This window comes from Phymastichus coffea, unplaced genomic scaffold, assembly GCF_024137745.1.
Source record: "Phymastichus coffea isolate CEN01 unplaced genomic scaffold, Cenicafe_Pcof_1.1 PCOF00155, whole genome shotgun sequence".
Classification (NCBI taxonomy): Eukaryota; Metazoa; Arthropoda; class Insecta; order Hymenoptera; family Eulophidae; genus Phymastichus; species Phymastichus coffea.
In genome coordinates this window covers 7,197-24,852 of record NW_026706966.1, presented here as the reverse complement: position 1 = coordinate 24,852, position 17,656 = coordinate 7,197, and the positions used below count along the sequence as shown (strand labels likewise).

General features: G+C 43.9%; 2 protein-coding genes across 2 annotated transcripts; one reads left to right on the top strand and one right to left on the bottom strand.

Moving 5' to 3' along the window:
- The first annotated feature begins 85 nt into the window (after positions 1-85).
- On the top strand, positions 86-916 carry LOC131672613 (coiled-coil domain-containing protein 86). Its single transcript, XM_058949959.1, has 3 exons — positions 86-321; positions 406-610; positions 696-916. Exons 1-3 carry the CDS (start codon positions 125-127, stop codon positions 777-779), a joined length of 486 nt encoding a protein of 161 aa, XP_058805942.1. The 5' UTR covers positions 86-124; the 3' UTR covers positions 780-916.
- Positions 917-929: 13 nt separating this feature from the next.
- LOC131672612 (Fanconi anemia group J protein homolog) lies at positions 930-12,145 on the bottom strand. Its single transcript, XM_058949958.1, has 12 exons — positions 12,113-12,145; positions 4,049-4,106; positions 3,869-3,964; positions 3,691-3,790; positions 3,395-3,622; positions 3,094-3,324; positions 2,671-3,027; positions 2,140-2,445; positions 1,748-2,083; positions 1,466-1,662; positions 1,278-1,329; positions 930-1,213 (listed from the first exon to the last, which is right to left on the bottom strand). Exons 2-12 carry the CDS (start codon positions 4,054-4,056, stop codon positions 1,121-1,123), a joined length of 2,004 nt encoding a protein of 667 aa, XP_058805941.1. The 5' UTR covers positions 4,057-4,106; positions 12,113-12,145; the 3' UTR covers positions 930-1,120.
- Between the last annotated feature and the right edge of the window lie 5,511 nt (positions 12,146-17,656).

Below are 17,656 nucleotides of genomic sequence, written 5' to 3'. Positions count from 1 at the left end.
CTTAGCGACTAATTCGACAAAGTTCCTTCGCTTTACCCTAGATGGCTCATGGTGACCATAACCTACATAAGTTGATGCGTTTATGTTGTGATTTGATACACGTGCGTTTATAAAATTAACGAAAATGATTCAAACTAAGGAACAGGTTACAAGAATTGAAGATTTATTACCAGATAAAATTGAATCACAACAGAGTGAAAGTAATGTTCAAGAAAAAGAAAAAAGTGGTGACAGCAAAACAAACAATAAAGAAATGTTACAAAAAGTGATACCTAGAGGTAGACCAAAGTCTGGTAGAATATGGAAAGAACCAAAACAAAAGTACATATTAAAGAAAAATTTTTTTAATATATACCTCTACCTTGATCACTGAATACTTATTATATCTCATATAAAACTTTATAGATTTTCATCAATTGTAAAAACCAAGGGTATTCGCTTGTCTTTTGAAAAGAAACAAAAATTAAGAGAAGAATTGAAAAAAGTTAAAGAATTATCTAGAGAAATAAAAGCACAAAAAGAAGCAGAAAAGCAAGCAAAAAAGGAAAGAAGAAGAGAAAACTTAAAACGAACAGAAGAAAAACAGAAAAAGAGTGAAGTCATACAAGTTGTAAGTACAACTTTTTGTTATCAAATAAATATTTTTCATTTCATTAGACAATACAGATTGTTAGTATATATTATATTTTTTTCAGATTAAAAATACAGCAAAAATAAAGAGAATGAAGAAAAAACAATTGCGAATGATTGAGAAGAGAGACACTGTAAAAAATGCATGAGTCACTGTAAAAAAGATGTGAAAGATATTTTAAGTTAAAATAAAAGTTACACTATAAAAATGGTTTTATAAATATTTTTCAAGAAAGTTTGAATAGTTATAAAAATACATATACATTCAAAGAAACTTTATGTAATAAATTAACTCATCATATTCTTAATACAATGGAAAACTTCTTTCAATATGAAATAGACATATCCAAAAGAAAACACAGAACATTAAAGTAAATAATATTGTAATCAATAAATAATCAATAGAAATGGATATACTTGTAGAAGTTCATGAGCTGTATATATAAAAAATATCATCTAAAATGTGATTGACAGGCACGAAAGACGTAGTTCACTTTGCAGCTCTCTCTTTATCATTAATTTGTTGTCTGCTAACAAACGCTTTCAGCTCCTCCTTCAAGTTGTAATTGCTTCCATTTTGCCTCTGAAATTGAAAATACAAAAGCAATTATGAAATTGTGTCGCCCGTAATTCAATGAACTACTCACCATTTCTCGTATCCACTTAGGCAGGTAGCTAGCAGAATATGACGTTAATAATCTGAAAAATACATAGCGTTAAACAATTCATGAGAAAAATAGCGATCTCAACGAATAAACACATGAACATCAGAAGCCGCATTGATATCAACGAATTTATAAGAAAGTTTCCGACGAAAATAACGAAATAAACATACCTTTCGTCAACAAGTAAAATCGCTCCCCAATCGTTTCTATGCCTGATGCATCGACCAAGTGCCTGATTAAGCGCCCTATAAGCCTGGACAGAATACCACTCACCACCAGGTAGTAAACCTTTATTGCGATTCTGATCATTATACTCGCGTTTCAATTTGACATTAGGATCACTTTGGACTGCATATGGAATGCCAATCTATAATCAATGAAAATTTCATAATTCATTACTCTGTAGTAAAAGCGAATTTCGAATTTATTTGAAAATAATACAAACAACCAACCGTGAGAACAGCTCGAGCCTCATTGTCGCTAAAATCGATACCTTCAGCAACTTTACCACGAAAAACAGCAAATAGTAATGCTCCAGTGATACCGCATGCAGCTGGCCTTTCACTGGTGTCTTTAATGACCTCGCGAAATTCAGACATAATTTCATCTAAATCATTGTTTCTTCGTGGCTCTGTAACGATGTGCTTGCAGCGTTCAATTTCATTCCAGGTACCCGTCTCTTTCCAGCGCTGCGTTTGATTATCCATCATCGTATACGATGAAAAGAAGCAAAGCACTCCATGTGGTACAGCTTGACATACTTCCAGCACCAATTGTCCTAAATCGTCCTGTTGAAGATTTTTATAAATGATGACATAATAAATTAAATCCATTTACTACATACCTTGAAGGGCAATGCCTGCACGTTGTTGTAAGTTGCCTTGAGTATAGTACCCTTGGGTCCACGAGGTATACCTCTGACATAGACTTGTTCCTTGGGCACCACGTGATTAGCTGAGAGCTTGTGAATGAATTTGGTGCCAAGTTCACTTTCGAAAGTAGATGTTGGCGAGAGAGTACCAGAAGCGAGGATGACGCAACGTGTATTTTTTGCCATTTGCCCAAAAATGATAGCTGAATTCATGCACATGAATTTGAGACTGCGAAGCCGCTGGCCACCTTGAGCTGGTATCCAACTATTGTTCTCCACCTGGTAGACATTTTGTTATTGTTAAATTTTATTTTTAGTTAAGTAATGACTACGGAAACGAGTAAAGTGAAGATTTCTTTCTAATATGTTTATAGAAGAGAATATTTTCAGAAAGCCAGGAAATGAAATGTTGATGTCTACTAATTTTCTGAAATTATACGTGGAAAATCGATATTTTTCTGCAACACGCGTATGTACAACCAGTAACGAAAAATGGAATCAGACCTTATGTTTAGCATCCCAATGGAAGTTTTGGGAAATTGTGCAGCGATAATCCTTGCAGAAAGTCGGATTCTGGATGAGATTTAAAGCCATAACCAGCTCTTCCAATAGTCTCTTGGTGACAAAAGTAATGGCGGGCTTCTTTTTCTGTTTCTTCATATCGTTAGCTGACGTATTTTCCTTATCTCGATCAACACCAGTTTGCTGATCTTCCTTCATCTGGTTATAAATGCTGATAGCGTTACTGCTGGCTAAACAGAATTCTTGAAACCGTTTTTCTGCTAAACCATTGATCTTGAACATCGACCAGGTTTGATCTCCTGTCCAACACTCACTGGTCACTTCGGCGTTCACATTTTCCTATATAAATGTTTCAAATAAACGTGAATAATTGCAAACGAAGTCCGACAACGGTCGACTACTCACGGGCGTTGGCAGTATTTGATCGCAAATTAATTTGGCCATGTCTTCGAGATATTGTTTAATACACTCATATGTAGCGCTGTCGTTCGTTTGATTGAAGTTGTATTTACAATCCTCTATAGCTTCGCCGATATTATCCTCGCGGAAATCAGCACTAGACACGTCTCTGCATATACTCTCGATGTTATGAGCTTCGTCGATAATAACAATGTCGTTTTTCAATGTCAACTGCATCTGCAGCGATAAAAAATCGTTGAAAATCATTGTGATGTCGAAAGGAATGGCTTGCTTGGTCACCACTCACGGTGTCCCTGATGATGGGATCAAGGAGGTAATTGTAAGGGCAGAAAATAATGTCCGAGTGGGGCATCAATCCTCTGGCACCAAAGTACGGGCAAGCATTCTTTTCCTTTCCAAATAAAACCAAGTCTTCGATATCCCAAGGTGTCTCGAGTCCTTGCGCGTACATGACCTCGTGCGACATCGTATATTTGGACTTGTCCGTGTTGTAGTTGCACCTTCCCGTGGTATTCTGCAGAAGAAAGACACGTTTGAGCATGCTCGCAGTCGCTCGCCAAGCCATTACTTTCGCCTGCTCACCTTTGTCACATCGTGCAAATCGTTGCACAGTTGCGTTTTGCTTTTACCCTGTGGACAGTTTTGTATGCAGGTATGCTCTCTGCTGCTTAATATCGTCATTCTGCAAATTACCCGTCAAGCTCAAATTTTCTTTGTTTAATTATTGCTAATTGAAAGGAAAAACATTGGTCATTCATACGGTTTGTCGCTATAGGCAGTTTTCTTGAATTCCCTGATAACTTGCTCGATTTGCTTGTGCGTCCGCGAGCCGTAATAAATCTTCGGAACTTGCATGCTGAAACAAATATATGAACAATTTAATTTCAGTAAACATTCATTTTTTCAATTGAATAAGTTTTATTTTGACCATCATTCGTACCTCCCCATTTCTTTGGTTATCGAGTCCACTTCAAAATTTTCAGAATTTGTAGTCACCTCTGCAATATCGAAGAAAAATCAATTTAGTATATTAATTTGCTGATGATACAGACTATCAACGATTAAATTAATCACAATGTTGTGCAAAATCGTCCATCTAAAAATAATCAGTGTATCCATTCTCCAACACACCCTCAACATATTGATTCGACTGTCCTCTTCCTGTTCCTAAATACTCTATATAATTCACATACCAGCAATTCATAAAAACACCGCAAACTTCTTCAGCCTCAGAAAAGTAACACAGTAGAAGAAGAGAACGGGCAGAAAGGTTTCAAGACACCCTGCAGACGTGCGCTACAAGCAAACAATGAAAACTTTCATGCTTGCATAGCTCTGACACGTCAAAAAACGGATCCATCATAAACCGACCTCGAAAAAGAAGCGGAAACACACTCGTGCGTGCATCCACTTACCAGTAGGCACACGTGGGCCATTGCCGCTCGCGCCACCGGCATCTACGCAAGAAAAAAAAAAGAAAAAAGAAAGAAGCGAGATGAAGAGGTGTATGGAGCACGGCGAATGCGAGATAGACAGATGTGGAGGAGACGTCAAAACATCGAATCGCGCGCCCATTGTGCGAGCACAAAGGAGAAAAAAAGTAAAAAAAAAAGATGATTGAGCAAGGCCGCCGCCGCTGCTTGAGGGTATATATATGGCTAATCGTTAGGATAGGGGGGGGGGGAGGTTTAGGACCTGATATATTGAAATTGTTGAGATTTTTAATTTTCTGTTCTTTCTCTCTCTCGAAAAAACATAATAAACTTCGTTGCTTATTTCAGCAAATTTTCTTGCTGGATATTTTTTAATTTTAAAATAAAGTAAGAGGCTTCACAACGCCGAAATCAGAGTCACAGTATTAAGGATCTTTAGATCGGATGACAGCGCGACAAAAGATTTGAGTTTCGTCGTCGTATGCGTTTAAGTCGCTTGAAGCCATTGTTGCGCGTCAACGGCGCACAACGTATACCTGCTCGAACGCCCGTGCCGAAAAAAAAGAGTTTGACGTAGCTCACGAAAATTGACAATGAATCGCATACGAATTGATCATTGAAACGTCTCTGTATTAGCTGGATTATCCGTTTTGTCGAGAACATATTTAGACGTTCCTTTATAAAGAATACTTTAAGGCCAATCTCTAACGTTCATATCCAGTTTCCCCTCGTTTTATAGAATGTAAAAGGCAAATGCCATTACGAAGCCCGTTGGTCAAACTCGTCTTTCTCAATTTTTTCACTCGGTAACTCCGTTACTGTTATATGCCGAAAATTGCACGCGAACCATGCGACAAAAATAAAAGGGAAAAATGTCTCCCGCTTACAAAAAACGGAAACGAACTCGATCGAAGTGTGTCCTTGCGTATCATGTACAGGATTATCCTTGTGCGAGCGCTTAGGGCCGCAAACCCAGTGGGTTTGATAAGCGATCTCTCCTCGGAGGTAGAAAAGGGATATTCCCCTTGCGACTATCGCGCGCTTTTCGTTTTCGTCGGCATATTCGAGTGGGAGAAATCGGTTGGGTCGGTTCAATTTTAGCGACCGGTAAAGAGATTATGGCCGACGAGGAATTGAAATGCGATTATGAAAAAATCGTTGGCAGCGAAGTCCCGCGAGTGCATGAAAAAAGAAAGGAAAAAGAAAAAAAAAAAGAGGAAAACGCTGGAGAGCGATAGGCTGAAAATTTGCCGATCGAAGTTGAGAGGGCAACGCTTGTGTGCGCGCGCGCGCGCTGTGCACACTTCAAACGCTTCTCACTTTCCAACTTGCTCGTCGCTGCCGCGCGCAAATGGCTGCCTACCTACGGGCTATACATACATACACAGTCTGCGCGCGAGCTGACCGATCGATGCAAAAACTTTCGGGTGCCGCTTTCATTGCAAATTTTCCTCGCTCGAGTGCGAGCTCGATAAATAAAAACAAAGGAACCGGCTCGACGCGCTCGGGGACGCAGGCACATCAAAGTCCGCAGGCAGTTTCGCGTACAGCAGCAGCTACGCGGGCATTAGCATATTGAAGAGGCACGCATAGGCGCAAGAGCAACGTTACCCACGGGGGACGACGACGACGGCGACGACGACGGCGATGACGGCGACGACGGCAGATACACAAAGAGCCTCGACAATGACAGAAAGAAAAAGGGGTCGCGCTGTAAATAGATAAATAAAGCACGAGGGAGAAGTGCAATAAGAGGCTTCTCCTCTATACCCCTGCGCGTTATACACTTCTTCTCTTGGCTCTTTTTTTTTATCCTTTTCCGGAGTAGCATCGATGCGCGACTTGATTGGCACGCACACACAGAGGAGGGTGTGTCTGTCCGTGCGCCGAGGGTGTCGTTGCCTGGCAACCACCGGAGAGCGAACGATCTAGCTCTCTCTCTCTCTCTCTCTCTCTCTCTCTCTCTCTCTCTCTCTCGCCCCGGAGTAGCAAAGCCTCACACCCGAGGGGAGAGTTTTCTCCCTCGAGCTCGCCAAGCGACCAGCATCACATACAGTCCATGCTGAAAGTTATCGCACCTCAGTCTATATATATTGCAGCGAATTTATCCACCTTTGCATCGCTGCATTTTGCGGTTTGTTTAATTTTATTCTTCATTATTCCAGACACGGGCGGAATTATAGTTTTCGTGGAAATTGATGTACGATAAATAAAGCTGCTAGATTTTCACTTCAACGATCGGCAAAATTATGAGTATCTAAATCATTCGTTTGCTGTACAGCTTATAATTATAGCAAAGAATTTTAAGATATTGATAGAATGATTTTTACGAACTTCCACGTTTACATGAAAAGTCATCATTATAAAATGATATCTTATAATTTTATCAAATCTATTTTGCAATTATCTTGTCTTAGGATTCGCAGTTGAGAAAATGATAAAATATAGCATGGCTCGATAAAGTTTCACCGAAATAAAATGTACTGGCAGTTATTTAAAAATATTTCACTGTATTAGAATAAATGGTAGCGTAACGTGCTTTCTTAATTGTTGTTATTAATTTTTTTGAGGATAGCTGTTCCACCTGTCTTGAAATACAAATACCAGTCATCGGATCGAAAAAATTAATTTTCGAAAATATTTTCAATCCAAACTGATAATCTACTGGAAATCGCACGCTTCGATTTACTCACTCGATTCCATATATGAACTGGCAATGATTTTCAGTACATTAAACATGATCAAGCGAAAAATAACCAATCAAAGAAATTAAATCAATTAATCCATACGCGTTTAAAAAAAAGCCGTGAAACCTCGCTTTTTTTTATAAAATGACACCCGCTTTGGAAAAAATAGAAAGGAACGAATAACAAACCAAACGAGACTACATTGCCAGAGGGAGGTGGAGGCCGAATTTCAAACATTCGCGCTCGCGAAATAAACTCGATACGTGCCATTTTTTGCACTCGCGCCGCTGTTTTATTATTTTTTATTTTTTTTTTTTGCTCTCTCTCTCTCTCTCTCTCCGGGCTTTTGTACTCGTTCGATTGAACTTTCACTGAATTTTTTTTATCCCTGCACTCACTCGTGCGTTTGACGGTTATTTTCCTGACGCTCGATCGGCCGATATATCCGGAGCATCAATCATCGCTTCGTATTGCGTTTACTCTCGCGGAATTGCCTATGCATGACACTCTTTTTTTTATTCTTTCTGTTATGGATGAGAATTCAAACTCTCTACCAGTGGTTTTTTTTATTTCAGCGTACGAAATTTTTCCGACTTTCAACGTGCGACTGTGATTAAAAAGTGTTGTATTTTTCTTACGTGGAATGAGGCTGCCATTTAACGTTTTAATCGAGATTAAAAAAAAAATGTAGTTTTATTTTTGAACGGTGCACTGTGCGCGCGCAATGAAAAACTTGAAACATTCTGTACGTAAAAATAAAATAGCAGGACTGTGCGCGGTAGATTTGCCCTCTATTTATTTATTGTTCGCCAGCGAAAAATGACGCGCTCAATTTTCTTTTGCTCTCAATCAATTAGCTGACTAATCGTGCTGGTTGTCCACAAAACCCGTAATAATTGACGACGCGCCTGCGACGCTCAATAAGCCCTATTATCGTCGACATCATGAAACGTCCTCGCGAAGCATCGATCGCGCCACCGTCCGGCAAATAGAGCTGCAAGAAAATCAAACATATCTGGCTCGCATTATCGATTGTCATCGTCATTAGCGAGAGCGTTGTTTACCCAATGTGCTTTGCCATTTTTTGCGCGCAGGTTAATTAGAGGCGAGCGAGCGCGCGTGCCAATGCTATCAGTGTAATTGCATCGGACGCGTATTTAACTTGGCGCGCGCATCGGCGATATGTATACGCGCGCAGCGGCGACCGACGCGATATCATCGATATCCATTTGCAGAATTGGCCGCACGCTGCATGTAGCCAATTGATTTTGCCAAAGATATGCGCTATTACGGAGGCTCGATGATTTCGAGCGAGATGAATGCGAACAATCCGCATGCTTGGACATGGCTCATTTCATTTCTAGAGTTTCCACAGGTGACTATTTGTCGCCGCACGTAAATAGTCGTACACCTTTCTGACTTGTCGCCAAGCTTCGATCACATCGTCTGCTTATGAATTATAGATTCTAAATACTTTGGGTGCAGGAGTCATTAGCAAGAAAATGTTATTCAAAGCGCGCACCTAATTTTCTTTCGCAAGGACATACGACGCGACAACATTCCTTCGCTAGTTCGTCAGGATAATAAATTACTTTGTACTAAAAACCGAAATTCTTCACGTTATTAGAACTTGCTTGTTGCTCAACCAGTGCAAATTCTTCGTTTTTATCATGTCATCCGCTAGAAAATAAAATGAATTCGGGAAAATATAGCTGGAAAATAAGTACGAAGAAAGCACACGAGGCCGACAAAAATTCATAATCAATCAACTATCTATCGAACTTTCAAGCGACAACGCCCTGTGACAAAACGATACACACATCCAAAATATTACGTTCGAACAAATAAGAAAGTGAAATAAAAAAAAAAGACAGCAGCTATTCAACTACACACGCGAGGCTAATTAACGCTCGAAAGCCTCGAAGCGACAAGTATAACATAAAAAAGGAACAACTCGTTTTCTCTGTTGCCTCGGCAAAATGTCACGCGCGCGAAACTATTCACCGGGGCGACATTTCATTATACTCGCGTGTGTACGTGTATGCGCAAACACGAACGGCAAAAGAGAGAACGAGAGAGAAGAGCCCGCGGCACAATTATGTGTACGCGAGAGCAAAAAAAAACCGCTCGCGCGCGTTTCGCAAACATTTGGTCGAATCGCTAATTGCGTCGAGTCACATCCCTCGACGCGCGCGCGCGCGCGCGAGCACACACGCGTAACATTCGGTCGAGCAGTCGGCTACGTGCGTGCGAATTCGCTGATTTTGAATACGCGATGCGCTGATCATACGCGATGCGCCGTTACCGCCGCCGCGAGAACGAATGTAATTATCTACGATGCGTTGCGCGCGAGTATATATATCGAAATTTGTGGGCCAATAGCGGAGACGAACTTGGCGTTCGAGTCTTGTTGTAAAGGACGATTCGGCATTCGAAACCGCCCTCAAACCCGAAATCCCCGACAAAGCCTTTTGGTCCCTCGAGTCCATTTTTCGATTGCCCAGCGAGGGTATCTGGAGGTACAACAAAGGCAAAAAAAATGTTGAAAAAAGAGGGGAGAGGGGCGAGAGGTATAGGGACAAATTGAAATCGAAATCACCAGCGAGGGCAAAGCTGCAGGGAGAGCAAGGAAATTGGTCGAGTGCACGGGGCTCGCAGACGCGCGAGAAATCAAGTGGCAATTAATTGAGATTCGCGTTGTTTATGTCAGGGACTGCGTTGACGCTGTTGCCGGTGAGCAGACGGCCCTCGCGAGCGCGAAAATATCGATTGCCCTCCTCGTGGCGATACCTTGGAGTGATCGTCGAATAAACGTCGCCGGTCTTGGCACGAATAGAGAAGGGAAGAAGCCGAGGTCGAGGACGGGAAATGCGCGCGTAAAAGCCAAGGCGTCCCGGCGCGTCGGTTGGTGCGCTAACCAAGTTTCGCGTCTCTATATATCTACGGTCGTTAATTAGCCGGCGAGGAAGCGAGAGAAGAGCCGCGCCAGAATTAAAATGGTGGAGAGAGTGTCTATCGACGCCGGCAGTCTCGAGCAGGCGAGCGAGTGCGCTGAAAAAAAAAGGGGGATGGTGGTAGGTGGTCGGCCATTTTGGATTTGCCGAGCGTCCCCTTCCGTGTGACACGTTTGGCTCCCTCGGGGGGTTGTTGCTTGTCGTCATGGCGACACTCCCCCTCCACTCTAGCCTATGTGTTCTAGGCAGGGGGGACATACTGAGCTTGTCGTCGTCGTCGTCGTCGTCGTCGTCGTCGTCGACGTCGTAGTCGTCGCGTTAATGAGCTGTGCGCGCAGCGAGCGCGAGTCGCGAGTCTCTTCAGCGGAGATGATGCTTCGCTTCTTTTTTATTTTTGTTTTTTGCAGCAGGATCTCGTGATGTCTTTCTTTTGCGCTCGCTCACTGCTGTGTGTGCGCTCTCATGTAAGGTACTTGCAAGCGAACGAGAGAGAGAGAGAGAGAGAGAGAGAGAGAGAGAGAGCTTTATCTTATAGAGTCGAGGACTGCTGCACCGGCTGTTTTTATACTCCTTTTTTTTAATTTGGTAGATAGAGATATTCACGAGTTTTGTTTTTCTTTTGTAGAGTGGATTACTGATTTACGCTACTTTCTTCTTTTGTGTTGGGCAGAATGCTTCGAGTACACTTGGCTAATTGAATGTTTAAATGGGAACGAACGTCCTCGTCGTTTTCTTTTTTCGGTTTTTCTGAATGCTAATTTCCTTTCGTTCGTTGCTAAGAGAAGCCAAACTTGACTTCGCTTCGGTAATATTCATAGGGAATGCGAATGTATGAATTTCACATAAAAATCAGACTTCCAGTCGGTACAGCAATTACTTTTTTACTTGAAGCTAATTTTTGTTTTAAAAAATGTCTGAATAGGTAACGTATCAGGAATAATTGAAATTTAATGTGAGCCTAGCTTAAAACACCGTTCGCTCGCTCACTATTTCGTCGTATTTATGTTGTAATGTCGCTCCGAAGCAGGTTACTTTGAAAAAGAAATGTTTGGTTGTGAAAAGGGAAAGAGGAAAAGATGATCGCGTTTCACGCGTGAACATCGTCCGGCGATCATCGAGAAGAGCGCGCGTTTGTCTACAACTGTTTGCCATCGTTTGCCGATACGTACGTGCAACATGTATGCTCAAACGCATCGCAATGGGCCGGACCCAAAGAGACACAAACAATGTCACTTTGGAAATTCTATATCGAGGACGTATAAACGCATGTTGTGCAGAGGCTGCGTATTGCGTATCCTCGGGCCAAAGCATCGTTGTCGATAGATTGCACATGGTGAGGGTTTCGATCATTGTGTATCACGTCAAATTTTGCACCTGATTTCCAATTCTAAACAGCGCTGTTACGTGTATCTTGTTTGCTTTGATGCGCCTCGATGTTGACGAACCGTTGCGATGGGTAAGTCATCGGATCTTTTACTTGTTTTCGCAACAAATGAAATTTCGTCAGCGTGGCCGTCGCACGCGCGACAGTTGTTCATCCCCAAGCAACAACGCCAAATTTAAAGGTCCTCGTGGCGAATTAAGAATGTCAGTTAGGCGAGCCCCGTAAAATTAACCGAGTAATATTCGAAAACGCGAAATTCCTCAGTGGCCTTTTGAACAGTCGAGCGCGCACGTCTGTTTGCGCGGAGCGCCGCGCCGTGAAAATTTGCACCTCTGCAGCTGGCTGGCGCGCTCGTGTGTGCACAGGCGATCGGCCGCTACGAGCGGGAAAATTAGCCTTTAGCGCGGAAAAGGGCGTCGTGTATTTTCGAAGCGGCGTGGCCGGCACGCGCCTAAAATCATTTATCAAGCGTGACGTAGAACAAAAGCTGCGGCCCCGTGAAAAGCTCGTTCATTAGTTGGGATGGCCTGTCGTTAATTAACTCACCCTGATTTTTGAAACGGTTGCTCGCCTCGTCCAAGCGGCTCTCTGAAACATACCAAATAATAATTTTTTAAAACTCTCTTTTTCCATAATGTTTTGCTAATGATTATGCATCGCCATTGTTGCGGTTTTCGATGATGCTTTTTCATTATACTTTACTTTTGTTCGCGAAATTCGCGCGGCTATCTTTTGTGTGATTTTAATTGGCCTTCGTGTATTATAATGAAATGAAAAGTCTTCTGCGGACGACGGCCAATGAGGAAACTTTGTGGTAACCATAATTTCGGATTATTTCATTTTCAATGACATTGTTTAATGGGAAATTCAGGCTTTTAATCGTGAAACTTGGCGCTTGTATTCGTTATTTTTCTGTATTTATCGAAAAAACATTTACTTTCTGTAAATGTTATGCAGAATTAAATTCAAAATAACACTTAGAATGCCACGTTGAAGATATCGGCCATTAATCGACAATGATAAAGTCATATTTTGAAGACTCGCGTGGTATCTTTCCAAATGGAGCTTTACGCTCTATAAAAAAACCCAGTAGACTTTTACAGCCTCAGACCCGAGTGCGTAATATCCGCGATAATTTGACAGCGATATATTCCATAATTGCCTTCGGATGCCAGTAAGGTGCGTACTTCGGCGAAGAAAAGGCAAGAAAAGGCCAAGGCGAGACAAAGAAAAAGCTCGTCAATTTATCGGCGTGCTCTCGTCAAACCAGATAAACCCGTTGGGAGTTCACCTTGGGAAGACAAGGGAGCACGTGCGCGTAGCGAAACCAAGGCTATATCCCGCGCATTTTATTAGTCGAACGTTACTTCCGGCTTAACGACCGATCTGCAAAGGGAGTCGCGTTCGCGCGTCAAGAGTCGACGTGCGGGGGCGGCGAGATAAAAATCTTGCGGCCGGAGCGCGTTTCGATCGTTCGGCGGGCCGCGCTTGCGAAGCCGCCGAGGAGACGAGGCACGAAAGCCCGGCCGCGATGGCGAGCGCCGCACGCGTCAGCGTCACGAGCGCATCCCGCCGAGAGAGTCGAGGCACATTGGAGAGCATCGCAGTTACGCATAACGCAAGCCCACTCCACGAGGCCCTCGTGCCTATTTGCCCGCGCGCCCGTAAGTGCGTGTGTTGTGCCTACGTAACCATCCGTCTGTTCGCGGTATTGGATCCCCCTGCGCATGCATAATTAAAGCCGGAGAGAGGCACACTTGCACTGTGTAATCCCTTGGTCCTCCCCCTTCGCTGCCGTCGCCGCCGCCGCCGCCGCCGCCGCGAAATCTCGGGAAGCAAGACAATATCATAGGCAGAGCGTTGACGTGCACACGTGCGCTAATGGACACGCGCGAGGCTTGCGGGGCGAGGATGCACACCCACAGAGACAGAGCCTGGCGATGCTCGTTGTGCGCAGGATGCGTATGTGCGCGCAGGCCTCCACGGATTTGGCCGTCCTGTTAATTCGCTCCGCTCCGCGCTCGGCGGGCATCGCGCGCCAACGTCAAGTTTATAAACGCAGCGCGAGGCGCAATCGAGCAAGTTAGCCGCGAGTTTTCACACTCCATCTGAGAAAATTTCAAAAGTTTTCCATCCCTCCTCGAAGCTCGCTCTCGAGAGTTTGAAAGAGATAAGACGATAAAGGTAGGCAGATAAGTCGAGTGTTTAAGGTGAAGCCGAGGCAGGGAAAAGAAAAAGAGGGCATACCGTGAGAGGTGGCAATAAAGTCACGCTTATCCGTTAGATCGATCTCGATGATTGCGCGAAAGGCGAAGGCGCGCTATTATTTTTTTTCGCCGCTCGAGAGCGGAAATTGAAAAGTAAAGCGCGCGCGAAGCATGTTGCGGCGATCGATCGTAGCCGGAGAAATTCATTAGGGAGGCAAATCACTTGCCGAGAACAAAGCAACGGCACACACGCGCGCACACATGTGCAGAGAGCGTAATTACGCAGCCAAAGCAAATCGCCTCTCTATCTCTCTCATTCGGTACCAGAGGGGTGGCTCGAAATTGTCACGGGGCTGGTTGCGGTGTATATCGGCGTCTCCACCCCCTGTCTCCTATCTCTCTCGCTCTCTTGTCATTGAGCCGTGGGGGACGCGCGTATGTCGCATGGCGGCTGCGCGTAATTGCTCTTCGCCATTTTTTAAGAAAGCGTCTCTCTCCCTCTCGGGGGATGAGAAGCTCCGAGCGAGTGGCAATAATTGATTGGCGCAAAAGGGGTGGCAATGATATTGCGCGATGGCGAGTTGCACGTTCACGACGAATGGACGCTGTTGTTTGATGAGAGTCGCTATTTACTCAGCTTGTTCGGGAGTCGTTTGCTCTTTACGGGGCGAAGGGCTGAGATGCGGCTTCGCGCGACTCAAATTATCAACGGTAAAAGCTTCGATGATGGAGGTTAATAATTGAATCTTAGAAATGCAGCGTTACTCTGTTTGTAATTTGTCAAGCCTTGCCCACGGCAATGGACATTAAGTACAGCTGTCCAAAGACGTTGAGAGCTGCTGTGACATCTGTTGACTTCTCGATCAACGAAGCAGTACACATTGATTTGCCAAACGATAACTCCTACGTGCGCTGCGTTTCACGGACGAGCCGTAAGAACACGTGCAACTTTGGGTACACGTCCTAACGTAAACGTCGAGTTCAAGTATAGTTTCAACGAGCCGCTTATCTCCGATTTAAAGATCACATCTCTCTGCCGGTAACCGATCTCCATCTGCCGTCTCAACTCTCTCTCTCTCTCTCTCTCTCTCTCTCTCTCTCTCTCTCTCTCTCTTTCTCTCGAAAAATCACAACGACTCTCGAAAGCAGTCAACGACTGTTAGAAAAGCAAGTCCACCCGCGCAATCGACAAAGAAAAACTTTGCAGAAAACAAAAGCGCGATTTTTGCGGCACGCGGCACGAGGGGGAGGGGTCCGTTCGAGATACGCATCTGACCAATCATAAAAAGCATCACAATGGCTTGTACGCGCAATTGTATTCCATCCGGGCGAATCTTACGGGCGGAAATTAGTCAGGTAGGTATTTGCGGGCTTATTAATTGACTGACGTTTCCGTCATATTATTGGCCGGATGAATATCGGCCCTCTCAAAGAGGAAACGACGATTAGCCTTCACGTTATGAATTGATTTTCAGACGGCTCTCTCTCTCTCTCTCTCCCCCTTTGTTCATTAACTATTCAATCGTGTGTACTTTTTGTTTCTCACGAAGGGCGCATAATCACTCCCGTAGACCAAAACTGAGAGCGCGAGCCAATAAGAAAATGGGCGCGCGCGTATAAAGCGAGATCGCGGCAAAGGGGTTTTTCATTTGCAGCCATCTCGCCCGACGAGCGAGCTTTTAATATCGGGGGACTGCAACTGCGTCGCGATTGTATTCCGGAGGGAGAGTCGAGGCAGCTTTACGTCTCAAGGATTCCATTTCTCGCTGCTGACGGACGCGACCCCTCTATCGCTCTCTTTTTCACGGTCTCTGTTTCAACCTTTCTCTCCTTTCCTTCTCGTTGAGCGCGCGCAACGGAGAGCCGCGCTATCGAGCTTTTTGTCAAGATTGCTGGATTACCGGGCTTGCAAATAATCGCGTGCCCGGCGTTCTAACTGTATTTCTCCAATCTCGTGCCATTTCTTTTCTCAGTTCGAACTTTATCGAAACGCTTGTGTCAATGGCTGCCTCTTATCTATGTCATTTATTAGACGATCGAGGAAAAGATGTTCCGTTAGAAATTGAAGTTCGTAGGCAAGTAAGAATGAAGCGATTCGTATGAATATTTCGTTTCGGTTTTCGATCGAGTATAAAGTTCCACACATCTCCTGTCGATCTGACTCACTCCAATAATTACTTAAAGAATATTTTTAGGCGTGGACATTTTTGTCGGAAGAACTAACACGTTTTATAGAATAATTTTTCACTATTTTTTCATCAACAAGGAAATTTGTTTCTTTATCAAAAAACAGTAGAATCTTTAAACTAGACCTCTTCGATCATATCTCCCTAAACATAAAAAACTAAAAATTCAAAGCAAATCAATAAGGGGAATAATAAAAAGAAATGAAAAAAACATTGCTACTAATCCAACACTATAAAACGTCGGGTTTCCTCAGAAATCCGAACGCTCTGCAATTCCATGCCAAACTTTTTGAATCTCGCCACATCACCGCACATCCGTAGAAACCGCACGTACACACTCGAAAAAGAGCCTTCACTCTCTCTCTCTCTCTCTCTCTCTCTCTCTCTCTCTCTCTCTCTTGCGGAGGGTTTCGCTGGCGCAGTTAACTGCACCTCGAGGGCTATTCGCTGGGGTTCGGCCAAAGTCGGATGCACCCTCTTTTCGTATGCCCGACGAATTCATCTCCTCGACGGCGAATAATAATTATCCTCCAAAGCCGCTGATTAGAGAGAGAGCGCGAGGCGAGGGGGTGGGCGGTACCCTTAAAAAAAAAAGCAGAAAAAGCACGAGGCACAAAGAGGTATAGGGAGGAGCTGAGTGGGCGCATGAAAAGCATCGAGGAGGAGGAGGAGGAAACGTCACAATTGAAAAGCGGACTACTGCTGAAGATTGAATATTTCCTTTTTTTTCTCCCTTTCGCCTTCCTACTCTTGGCTCGCTTTCTACTTACTTAAGAACTCGGGGGCCGTCTTTAAACTGTCTTAAGCGATGGTTTGTGTTGTTTTTATTCGAGCGCACTTTTTCTCGGCACCCCGTAGCTCCTCTCTCGCTTTCAATGGCTCTGCGATATGGAAATATTCGCGGGTATAAAAGAGATGGGCCACTTCCCTCGATCCTCGCCGCGAGGTTAACCTCCTGTACCTATAAAGAACTCCCTTTTCTCCATCACTGGAGCTTACTTCACTTTCCCTTTTTTACGACAAATGGGATAATCAGTAATGAATACAGCTATTGAAATACAAGATGTTTTTCGTGGCTCAGCGTTAATAAAACTCCGTTTAGCTCGTATATTTTTTATATTTACGTCGAACAAACAAAAACAAAGCCCCGAAAATCTGCCAAGGTCCGAAAAAATGAACGTCCAGCCAACTGCAGCTATTGATCGGCATATAGAATTTCATTACGCTTTGCGTTAAACTTACACTGCGAGTGTATAGACTGGAGGCTAGCAGTGAGAGCAGGCACTATACTCGCAGCTGATTGGTTGACAGATCAGAAAGAAGGCAGGGGAGAAGCCTTCGGGCGGGTCGCGTTCATTGTCATTTTAATTTCGAGCCTTGCTGTTGCAGCAACAGCAGCCAAAGGCGAAGCTCTCGCGCGAGATTAGCTGCCGCCGAGGGCGACAAGCGCAAAGTCCTACGCGTGGATGTGTGTATGTGTGTGTACTTTGTCTCTCTACTTTCGATTCGTCAGCGGATTCTCTTTTTGTCGTGCGCAAGCCTCGAAAAGGGAGTGGTTTTAGGGTTTGGGCTCGCTTTTATTTTTTGGGAGCTTCGATGCGTCGGTGGACAGATGTTGAGACGTGCCTTCGTCGTATTGTTTGTTGCGTTTGATTGGATTGCGAATCCGATGTTCAAGTCTTTAATCGGCAAAAGCG